The sequence below is a fragment of the Ursus maritimus genome, unplaced genomic scaffold, assembly GCF_017311325.1.
Source record: "Ursus maritimus isolate PB19 unplaced genomic scaffold, ASM1731132v1 scaffold_117, whole genome shotgun sequence".
NCBI classification, from domain to species: domain Eukaryota; kingdom Metazoa; phylum Chordata; class Mammalia; order Carnivora; family Ursidae; genus Ursus; species Ursus maritimus.
In genome coordinates, this window is record NW_024423531.1 from 47,730 (window position 1) to 59,381 (window position 11,652).

The 11,652-nt window shown below is 49.2% G+C and overlaps 1 protein-coding gene across 1 annotated transcript in view; it reads left to right on the forward strand.

Annotated features, from left to right (window-relative positions):
- LOC121101952 (neuroblastoma breakpoint family member 10-like) overlaps positions 1-11,447 on the forward strand; it is a 48,382-nt gene extending 36,935 nt beyond the window's left edge. The window contains exons 7-11 of the mRNA XM_040626581.1: positions 4,851-4,902; positions 5,689-5,861; positions 6,917-6,968; positions 7,743-7,933; positions 10,199-11,447. Coding sequence (XP_040482515.1) covers positions 4,851-4,902; positions 5,689-5,861; positions 6,917-6,968; positions 7,743-7,933; positions 10,199-10,458 — 728 coding nt within the window. The 3' untranslated portion in view covers positions 10,459-11,447. The remainder of the gene's footprint in view (positions 1-4,850; positions 4,903-5,688; positions 5,862-6,916; positions 6,969-7,742; positions 7,934-10,198) is intronic.
- The last annotated feature ends 205 nt before the right edge of the window (positions 11,448-11,652 follow it).

Below are 11,652 nucleotides of genomic sequence, written 5' to 3' on the forward strand. Positions count from 1 at the left end.
GTTTCCCATTCCTCTCGGAGGGGCCAAGAAGCAAAGGCCTCCTCAGGATTACAGCAATTCAGGAAGCAGAAATGAAACACACAGTTACTTTGCTTCGTTTGTCCGCCACGTCCCTTTCCGTGCCCGCTCAGCAGCAGCGCTGTCGTGCTGGAGCGGCTCGTGTCCTCAGAGGTCACTCTCCAGTTGGTGTGGCATCTCCTGTGAGAGCCGAGGGTGCTGAGGCTCAGCAACGTCATGTCACTTGCCCAGGACCCCTGGCCAGTGGTTAGTAGGATCTCAGACCCGCACCAGCTCAGACTGCCCACTACTCTCCACTCAGTCCTGTCAGGGCCTGTGTGGGGATGGGGTTGGCCCTGTCCTCTCTGCTTTTGTACCAAATTATTTGAAACAGTTGTAAATGTAAACAAAAAGGTTGCAAGACTGCCCCCAGAGATCCCTGTGACCCTGCCACACATCTGCCAACTCCCACCCTGTGAGTCACTCTGTCCTGTGAGCAGAGCCAGGGGCTCTTCCAGCCCCTCTGAGAGATCAATGTCTCCATGAGGCTTCATCCAAAAGCAGTGAGAGCTGAGAGGTCCCGGGCCTTTTCTGTTGTGACAAGGGGTGCCCAGGAGGCTCTTCACTTGGCTGCCTGGCACCCTTCTAATGCTGCACAGCACCCACTGACAACTCCTTCTCCCCATGCCCTAAGAACTCTCTAGGACCTACTCTCTCTAGGCTGTAGGAAGAAGGTTACGACTAACGGAATGATAGAATGAACTTGTGTGCCCATGCCAAGGCCTGGTGGACTGAAGGGGTGATTTTCACCTCAGGGACTTTGCAGGCTGGGCACCTGCCGTCCCAGATCCCTAGGCTCGGACACAACACTGACATCTCCTTCATACACGATGATGTTCCTTTGTACCTGCTCGCAGGGTGGTCTCTCAGACGGAAGGGACATCAGGCGTGGGTGTTCTGGGAGTGCTCAGCTAAGGAGCCCTGGGTGGATCCCATTGAAATCTCTTCTTGCTTCAGCCCCGATGCAGGCTCCCCTCACCAGGGCCCATCGGGTGAAACGATGACTTTCCAAAGGGCAGAGGTGCAAATGTCGGAGCACAGACACAGCAAGCACCCAGGTGGCCAATTCTCTGCAACAGCGGCTGGAACAGCAGTTGTGTGTGACAACAGAGCCAGGCTCGGCCTCTCCTCTGCCATCGGGAGCCTGGAATGCCAAGATGGGTTCTGGGAACCAAGTGGCGCTCTTCCAAGGTGAGAGGGGGGAGTAGGAAGTTCTATCCCTGTGTTGGTTGTCACAGGCTTGTGGCTGGAGGCAGCACGGGGTGGTCGAACCATGATGCTCCAATCCAGCGAGGTCAGCAAGACCGGTGTTTAGTATCAGCTCTGCCCCAGGTCCTGGGTTTGCAACTTTCTGGCTCTATAACTGGCCAACTTATTCATCCTCTTACCTAGTTTCCCCTCTGCCCCTTCATCGGAAGCGCAAAACTAGTATCTCCATTCCATCGATCGGGAAGAAGAAACGGCATAAATTCTGGGGGCCTGATTCAGCAGAATTGCTTGAAACATCTATGAATTTGTCATGTCTAATTTGTGGGTCGCTGTGGGGCTTTAGCCTCGAAATGGTTTCGGGGCATTGTTTCATGGGGAGCGGGGCAGTTGTCAGGGCTCCACTTTCACCGGACCCAATCTTCCCTGGCTTTCTCAGAAAGGCTGTGTCCCAGTTTTCTCTCCTAGACATTCAAGGCAATCTTCCCTGTTCGGTGCTCACAGTCACAATGGTAATACTGGCCTCACAACACTGTCTCCCACTTATTTTTCTTTTTCCCTTTTCTAAGGACATAAGTGGCCCTCTTACATGAAGTGCACATGTCACTCTCTCCTCTGATCCTCCGTCGTTCATCATCTCCCTCATCTCGGGGCCTCGTCCCCAGCTTCCTCTTCATGGGACCCACCTCTGCTCAGATTTCCTAAGACTGAGCTTTCTGACCTTCCCGGTCGTGCTGTTCCTTACCCTCCTGCATTCAGTGCCTCCTGGAGCCTGGGGTGGCCTGGGGCTCCTCTGTCAGAACTACCTGAGAAATGGGGAGATGAGTTCTCAGGTGGAGGTGACATAAGCAGCAACTATGGCACCGGGGAGGCCCCAGAGAAAGAGCTCAGGGAATGTTCGGGAAGCACAGCCCGACAAGGGCCTTAGAACTGGTGTAAGGTGGTATCTCAGTGTGGTTTTGATTTCATTTCCTTGATGGCTAATGATTTTGAACATTCTTGTGTGTCTGTTAGCCATTTGTATGTCTTCAAGGAATATCTATTCATGTCTTCTGCCCATTTTATGATTTGTTTATTTGTTTCTTGTGTATTAAGTTTGAGAAGTTCTTTGTAGACCTTGGATACCAGTCTTTTATCTGTAGTGTCATTTGCAAATATATTCTCCAATTCCAGGTCTGCCTTAGTTTTTTTGACTGTTTCCTTGCTTGCAGAAGCTTTTTATCTTGATGAAGTCCCAAAGTTTTTAATCTCTTGTTTCTCTTGCCTTTGGAGATGTGTCGAAACCGTTGCTGTGGCCGATGTCGTAGAGGTTGCAGCACCCTCTCGGAAGCAGGGTTCTTCCCCAGGATCTCGGGGAAAAGAATCAACTTGTTGTTGGCAGACTCAAGACAGGATGCTGTGATGATGGCCTGTCATATCAGGGACATTTTTAATGGCTGAAGAAGCAATCCAGTGATTGCTTCCAGGGCCCTCCTAAGCCCTCCTGGAGGAGTTCTCTCACAGTTGCCCGTTTTCACTCTGCTTCTTTGCTCTCCTGTGCTACATGGGACCTAAGAGTGGCATTTGTGAAGGGAATGTGCTTCATAGTCTCTCTCTTCCTTTATTTGCAGAAACCATGATCAGGAGGGACCAAAGGACAAGAGTCAGTTGCCCCCAGGTAATTCTGAAACTTGGGGCTGTAATTCAAAAGTGGCACCCAGGGAAAAGCAGAAAGTGCTGAAGAGAACTAATTATCTATTGGTCGATGACAAATTATCCATTTTCACCATGTTTTCTGCTTTTTTTGGTACTGGATTGCTTCCATTTTTCTTAATTACCTCCTAGTTAGTGCCCACAGTCAGCTAGAGGTAAACTTAATATGTCACAGGGATCGAGTCGCTCATTCTGTCCTCCGTGCTTTATTGGAGATGCACGTCTTCTTTCTGCCTGTTAGATTTATCATGTTGACATGTGTTCCTAGCAAGAACATATCACAGCAAGAAGACAAACATATACTATCTGCCAGATGAGAGAAAAGAGGCCTTTCTGGATGAGATGGCGGGACAGTCTTCCGATCATGCAGAACTGGATGCCATTTGACAGGAAGGGGAAAGCCACATTCTGAGACTCTGTTGTAGGAGTCATGATGTAGCACAGAGATATGAGGCTCCTTCTCACAAGCTTACTTGGCCCGTGCGCTGAGCACTACTGTCCTTTCTATCTGCTGCTCCTGTGACAAACAGAGGCTACTTCAACAAGAAGAGTTGTTTCTCTCTTGAATGGGTCACCTCTCTGCTTTCTTGACCACTCTTTTCCCTTCCATCAAAGTCAGACAGGAATAGTTTCAGATCCCTCTCGGTTAATCTTCGTTGTCCCCACCTGCAGGCTCAGTGGCTAGAGGTGGTAGAGCAGAGCGTCTCACGGGACTCCAGATAAACACTACTTGACATATTCAGTTCTTCGACCTGTCTGACTCCTACTGGCCTTACAGGAGCCGCCATCTCCTCACCTGAGGACCTGGAAGTCTGTTCCTCTCTAAGTAGGCCATGGAGTCCATTGTCAAGGTGATAAAGCTCCAACTGGACACCCACATAGATCTCCTGTTCTTTTTTCTCCTGTTCTTTGTACCCCAGACCTCTGCTGTGCCGAGAGAGGTCATCCCTGTGGGGAGGCCCTGTAGAGACATATTGATCTGACCTGGGCTCTAGGATTGAGTTTTAAACACAGATGTCAGGTGTGTCAGGGAGCTTTGCTCTCTTCTTAGTCCCAGGGCATGCCCATGTCATGTTGGATTCTCTGTCAGGTCATTGGGCCAAAGGAGGCAGGACAAACTCAACTCACCTCAGCAACATGACCACAGAAGTTGTCTGTCAGACCTAATTTGGACGAAACCTCTTTTCTCACTTTCAATAAGCTCTACGTTTCATCTCTGAGCCAGGTCCTTTACGAATCTATGCCTGCCACTGTCAGTTGGCATTGTTATCCAGGGTTAACTGGTTTTGCTATTCTAAACCCCGCTTGTGTCTCCCCTTTCGGTTGATTTGTCTTCCTAAACAGTTGTCTGAAAACCCACCCTCAGTGCCTCCAGTGATAGCTTGTTTGTGTGATTCCCAAAGCAGAGCTGAGCTTTGCATTCCCCCACAACACGAATTGAGCCAACGTTCTCTGTAGCACCAATGACTCGCTTTCATTTGAGGGTTTGTCGTTGCATTCCATCTGTTCACTCTCAGTGTATAAGTCCCAGTAAGTCTCAACAAGCAGGCTCTCTGATGAGAGAAGGCTGAATTCTGCAGTACTCCTTTTAGAATGCTCAGAAGCTGGATTCCCAGAATCTGTATGAAAAAGATAAGTACAGTGTTTGCACAGACTTAAGACAAGGGCAACCGTGATGATGATCTCCTAGAAAAAGTAAATTTTTCCCAATGCCTTAGGCCAGGAAATCAAGCCCCTTATCATAAGACAATATCAGAAGCACCCTGAAATATTCTTCTGCCTAAATCTGTTCTCACACTGAGCATATCTGAGTACCTGGCTAGCATTAGACACTAGATTATTAATGTACCGAGCAGGATCTGCTTAATGACTGCCCTGTCTTTATGTATTTACAGAAAATCAAATCTCTCATAAGGAGGAAGAAGACCAAGACCCGATAGGCCCCAGGTAATTCTGAAGAATCCTGGGTTGTTATTTCAGTGGTTAAACTGAAGGACTGCATTTCAAGGAAGAAACAGAAACTGCCAGACATGCCTGTTTTATCCGTTCTCCAATCACAAAGTACCTTTGTTTAACCATGAAGTTTGGCTTCATTGTTACATGGTTAACTTCCGTTTACTGACCCCTTCATTTCAATAACCTGAAGGGGGTGGAACATTGTGAATTAGAGTCACTGGGATTCTCTGCATTCCCCTGTTCTCTCCTTTTGCTAAAACGAGCGCGAGAGGCCTATCTGCCTCTCCCTGTTTGGTGTTACCACACCGAGGATATATTATAGCCAAAGAATACCTAAAAAAACCATTCACGTCATGTCAAGGATGAGAAAGAGGCACGGACGACACAAGGTCTTTCCATGTTGATGTTGTCTTTTAAAGCCTGTGTTCACTTGGTCACCCAAGGTAGTATCAACAATATTTATGCAAAAGTGTTGAAGCCACCTTTAGGATTCTCCATGCGCGCTGTGAGCTATGTGTTCCATTCCATAGTCGTTCAGTTTGTTGCTCAGAAGCTTAGCTCTGCAGCCACTATCCTGAGCACCTTTTGTTCTCTATCTGTCTCTACTTCCCCCACAGCAGTCACACTCTGCCCCTGTAACAGGAGGATAGTTTTTGCTGTTAATCACGGCTGTGCCCCTTTGTTATGAGTATACTTCTCGGCCTCCGACCAAAACCAGTAGGATGCTGGGGTGTCTACTTTTCTTGTGTTAAACTTCAGATCTCCCGACCCTCCCAGGCTCACCGCAGAGCTGCCAGAGGTGGAAGAGGATACCCCATGTGACTCCCTGGATGAATGCTATTTGACTTATTCGGCCCTTCCTGACCGGTCTGACTCCCTTGGGACTTCTAGCAAGGCTGACATCACCTCATTCGAAGATCTGGACACCTGTTCTGCTCTGGAAGTAGCTAGTGAGTCCTCCATTGTCAAGGTGATAAAACTCCAACTGGACTCCCAAGTTGACCCCCTATTTTTGGGATCCCAACCTCTGGTTGTGCAGAAATGTGTCATCGCTCTGTAGAAGCCCAGTAGACATAAGGATCTGAGTCAGGCTCTAGGATACACTTTTCAGCACAAACCTCTGGTGAGTCAGGCACCTGCCCTTTGTTCCTCATCTCAGGCCATGCTTATGGCTTCTGACAGAAGTTAGGACATTAGATTCAAGGCAGATGTGACAGCTCACACTCACTTGAGCTTCACATGCAGAGGTCTCTGTCTTTGTTCCTGATTTCCATTAAATATCTCTCTTCATCTGCAATGCTGTCATTTTCATAGCTGAATATTGTCTCTTGAATTTTTGTACCTGTCCAAAGATGTTGGCAGCCTTACCTACATCTTTCGATTTGTTGTTTCCCTGCCTGACTGCTCTGACTCCCAGTGTCTGTGTCCTCTATGTTGGCTGTCTACACTGAGTTGTCATCAGAGTATCAGGTCATCAACACCTCTGCCATCAGCTTGCTCGTAGGTTTCCTTGAAGCACAGCTGATTCTGGCCTTTGCCCCTCCCATGCATGGCTCATATGTCTGTAAGCACAAAGAATTGTACACAAAAGGTTTCTTTTGACATGAGGGTTTGCAGATTCCATCCATCAGTCTGGTCTCTGTGTCTAAATTCCCTTAAACCATTTATCTCATGGCATAAGGTAATGAGAGAAGGTTGCACTAAGTTTTTAGAATGTAGGTAAGCTGTTCCCCAGAATCTGTGGCAAAACACACGTTTCACGCTGTACACAGACTCTTGAGATGTGGCTCTACCACAGCAGGGAGCTCATGCCCAATGGCTCAGGAAAGCAGACCAAGGCACATTCCCAAGACACTACCTGAGGCCTCCTGGATGGTTACTCTCACAATATCCTGCTGCCCCGCTAAGGGGCACACAGTCCATGTGCTAGTTGTATCGGATACTTAATTGGAATGTACACATGGTGTTGTTGAACGTGACTGGCCCTGTCTGTATTTATTTGTAGACAGTCATAATGATCTTGTGGAGGAAGAAGACCAAGGACGGATTTATGCCAGGTAACTCTGAAGAATCATGGGCTTTAATGCAGTGGTGATGTCTGGGGATCTTGGCTCTCGGAAAATCTAGAAAGTGCTAAATGTACCTATTTCACCCATTCAGACACCCATAAAATGGTCCGTTAGCAATGTTCTCTGTTTCACTGTGGTACGTGTATAGGACCCTTTCTTTCTGCGTCCCAAATTTGGAGGCTCAGGCCATTGACACAGGTATACTAACCAATCACAGGATTTCTTGCATTCTCACGGTCTCTCTTTCTATTGAGTCCAGCCTAAGATGCACATCTGTCTCTGCTCGTTTCACATTATGACGCTGGCAGGAATTCATGGCAAGAAAAGTGTGTAAAAAAATTCATATCTCAGTATTTAGACAAGTAGGCCTCGGACACACGAGCTTTCTAGGAATCTACAATGCTGCCAGTCTGGGGTTGTCTTGGTGCTTTCTGTAAATGTCAACAAAACGTATGCAAAAGTGTTGATGCTGGTTTTATTGTTTTCTGAGTGTGCTGTGTGTTGTGACTGCTGTGTGCTGGGGTGGTTCAGACTCCTTCCCTTTAGTCTCCCATTCTGGCCATGCTCTGGGCCCCTCCAGCTCTTGCTCCCTCCCTGCCTGCCTCATCTATCCCCAGTACATCCACACTCTGGCCCCAGATGGAGGCAGAAAGGTTCATGGGAAGAAGACTTCGCATTTCTTTTCTATGCCCAGTGCTTCCTCCCTGCCGCCCAAAGCAGCTGGGACTCCATGTTGACTCAACTTTCTTGTTGCATCTCCAGTCCTGCCTGTCACACGAGGCTCCACAGGGAGCTAACAGTGGCAGAAGAGAATGAAGACCCGCAGGACTCCCTGGATGACTGTTATTTGACTTCTTCATTTGGCCATGACCTGCAGGACACCTGCAGACCTTACACAAGTGCTTCATTCACATTTGATAAGCAGGAACCCTTCTTGGGTCTGGATGTGGATGGTAAGTACTCCCATTGTGAGGGGCACAACATTCCTGGGTGGGGGGGAGGTCAGGAAGCCTGTCTTCTCTGTATCCAACAACCTAAATCGGCTGAGACGTGCATCCCTGCCAACAGACCCTGGAGACTCAACTGGTTAGAACTCTGCTCTTGGATTTCATTTCAAAAACACTGGGTTACCTGGGTGGCTCAGTTGGTTAAGCATCCAGCTCTTGATCTCCATTCAGGTCTTGATCATAGGGTTGTGAGTTCAAGGCCCACGTTGGGCTCCACACTGGGCGTGGAGTGTATAAAAAAAAGAAAAGGCATCATGTGGGTCAGACAATTTTCCTTTCCTTCTGTCCCAGACTTCCCTCTGCCACCAAGCTCCCTCCCAAGTGCAGGCCCTTGGTACCAAGTCAGTTTAGAGAGGAGAAATGCAGGGAAAAGAGTAAAACCTTCAGCCACCACGATGTCAACTGTAGATATCTGGGTAACAGGACTCTTTCTTTTCTTTTTTCGTTCCCGCTTTCTTGCTTTCTTTCTTTTTTGTAAGAACCGACTTCTGCTACTAATGAGATTCTATTGCCAGTTGTATATCTGGTGTAGTGTCCTGCAAACTCTCTGGCTCTCCACACAGATTTGCATGTGCTCCATATTTGCAGCATCTGTGATATTGTTGCTGAGCTCAAAGTTTTGGCTTCTGGGGAGCCCAGAATGCTCAGCATTTAGATAGAAGATCCTGAGCACCCAGTCCTAGCTTGACCCCGTGGTTTCAGTGAAGCCGAAGCTCTAGCCCTGGTTTTCCATCCTCCACGGATGGTGTCCTTTCCACCCTGTGTGCAGCTTCATTGATTTTCTCCCTGTCAAGTGTTGCTCTCAGTAGCATAATGTCGTGTAAAGGATCAATGGTCCGTGCACCTGCCGTGGGTATTGGCCTCATTCTGAAGCAAAGCAGAGTTGTTCCCCTCTCCAGAATCTTCAGAAAAGTGCTGCCTGCTCAGCAAGACCCCCTTGGGTCACACTCGCATAGGAGTGCAGGCTAACACCCAATTCTCATTTCTTCCCACTCAGGCTACAATTTGGACTTTGCTTCTGGGAGAAGCATTTGCGTTGTTAGCCGACTTTCCTTGCTCATCAAATCACCTTGTAGGAGTGTATGATGTTCCTCACTGTGTCAATGTAGTCTAGTGAAATTGGCCATGAAACATTTTTTTCCTTCATCTTTTTGGTCAGTTAACAGTCTCTCCACCCTAGAACCACCTTCTCCCCTGTTTCCCATTCCTCTCGGAGGGGCCAAGAAGCAAAGGCCTCCTCAGGATTATAGCAATTCAGGAAGTAGAAATGAAACACACAGTTACTTTGCTTCGTTTGTCCGCCATGTCCCTTTCCGTGCCCGCTCACCAGTAGCGCTGTTGTGCTGGGCCACTCGTGTCCTCAGAGGTCACTCTCCAGTTGGTGTGGCATCTACTGTGAGAGCCGAGGGTGCTGAGACTCAGCAACGTCATATCACTTGCCCAGGACCCCTGGCCAGTGGTTATGGGACCTCACACCCTCACCAGCTCAGACTGCCTACTGGTCTCCACTCGGTCCTTTCAGGGCCTGTGTGGGGATGGGGTTGGCCCTGTCCTCTTTTTTTGTACCAAATTATTTGAAACAGTTGTAAATGTAAAGAAAAAGGTTGCAAGACTGCCCCCAAAGATCCCTGTGACCCTGCCACACATCTGCCAACTCCTACCCTGTGAGTCACTCTGTCCTGTGAGCAGAGCCAGTGGCTCTTTCAGCCCCTCTGAGAGATCAATGTCTCCATGAGGCTCCATCCAAAAGCAATGAGAGCCGAGAGGTACCAGGCCTTTTCTGTTGTCACGAGGGGTGCCCAGGAGGCTCTTCACTTGGCTGCCTGGCACCCCTGTAATGCTGCACAGCTCCCACCGACAACTCCTTCTCCCCATGCCCTAAGAACTCTCTAGGACCTACTCTTTCTAGGCTGTAGGTAGAAGGTTACGACTAACAGAATGATAGGAATGAACTTGTGGCCCATCAAAACGCCTGGTGGACTGAAGGGGGTGATTTTCACCTCAGGGACTTTGCAGGCTGGGCACCTGCCGTTCCAGCAACCCTAGGCTCGGACATAACCCTGACATCTCCTTCATACACATGGTGTCTAACTTTGTACCTGCTCGCAGGGTGGTCTCTCAGACCGGAAGGGACATCAGACGTGGGTGTTCTGGGAGTGCTCAGCTAAGGAGCCCTGGGGTGGATCCCATTGAAATCTCTTCTTGCTTCAGCCCCGATGCAGGCTCCCCGTCACCAGGGCCCATCGAGTGGAAACGTGACTTTCCAAAGGGCAGAGGTGCAAATGTCTGGAGCACAGACACAGCCAAGCACCCAGGTGGCCAATTCTCTGCAACAGCAGCTGGAACAGCAGTTGGATTGTGGAGACAACAGAGCCAGGCTCGGCCTCTCCTCTGCCATCGGGAGCCTGGATGCCAAGATGGGTTCTGGGAACCAATGGCCGCTCTTCCAAGGTGAGAGGGACAGGGAGTAGGAAGTTCTAGTCCCTGTGTTGGTCGTCACAAGCTTATGGCTGGAGGCAGCAACGGGGTGAGGTCGAACCCCATGATGCTCCAATCCAGCGAGGTCAGCAAGAGCCCGGTGTTTAGTATCAGCTCTGCCCCAGGTCTTGGGTTTGCTACTTTCTGGCTCTATAACTGGCCAACTTATTCATCCTCTTACCCAGTTTCCCCTCTGTCCCTTCATCGGAAAGCGCAAAACTAGTATCTCCATTCCATCGCTACGGGAAAGAAGAAACGGCATAAATTCTAGGGGGCCTGATTCAACAGAAGTTGCTTGACAACATCTATGAATTTGTCATGTCTAATTTGTGGGTTGCTGTGAGGCTTTAGCACTCGGCAAATGGTTTCGGGGCATTGTTTCATGGGCGGCGGGGCAGTTGTCAGTGGCTCCACCTTCACCAGACCCCATCTTCCCTAGCTTTCTCAGAAAGGCTCCTGTGTCCAGTTGTCTCTCCTACGACACCTTCGAGGCAATCTTCCCTGTTCGGTGCTCACAGTCACAATGGTAATACTGGCCTCACAACACTGTCTCCCACTTATTTTTCTTTTTTCCCTTTTTTAAGAACATAAAGGGCCCCTTTCTTACATGAAATGCACACGTCACTCTCTCCTCTGATCCTCCATCTAGTTCATCATCTCCCCTCATCTCTGGGGCCTCGTCCCCAGCTTCCTCTTCATCAGGACCCACCTCTGCTCAGATTTCCTGAAGACTGAGCTTTCTGACCTTCCCCTGGGTCATGTGTTCCTTTCCCTCCTGCATTCAGTGCCCCTTCCCGGAGCCTGGGGTGGCCTGGGGCTCCTCTGTAAGAACTACCTAAGAAATGAGGAGACGCAGTTCTCACTTGGAGGTGACATAAGCAGCAGACTGTGGCACCGGGGAGAGGCCCCAGAGAAAGAGCTCAGGGAGTGTTCGGGGAAGCACAGTCCTGACAAGGGCCTTAGAACTTGATGTACTTACTGTCTTTCCCCTCGAGCCTCTCTGTCACTTCTCCATGCGCCCACTGTCGTGGCCCCGACTCACCCCGCTTGCTCAGTTCCTCTCTCTGTGATTCAACTTCCACAGAGGACTAAGCAGGAAACCAGGCTCCATGCCGGGTTCTTTGTGCATTCTGGCTCTGAGAAAAAAATGCCACAGACAGACTGCCTTGTCAACAACAGAAGTTGTG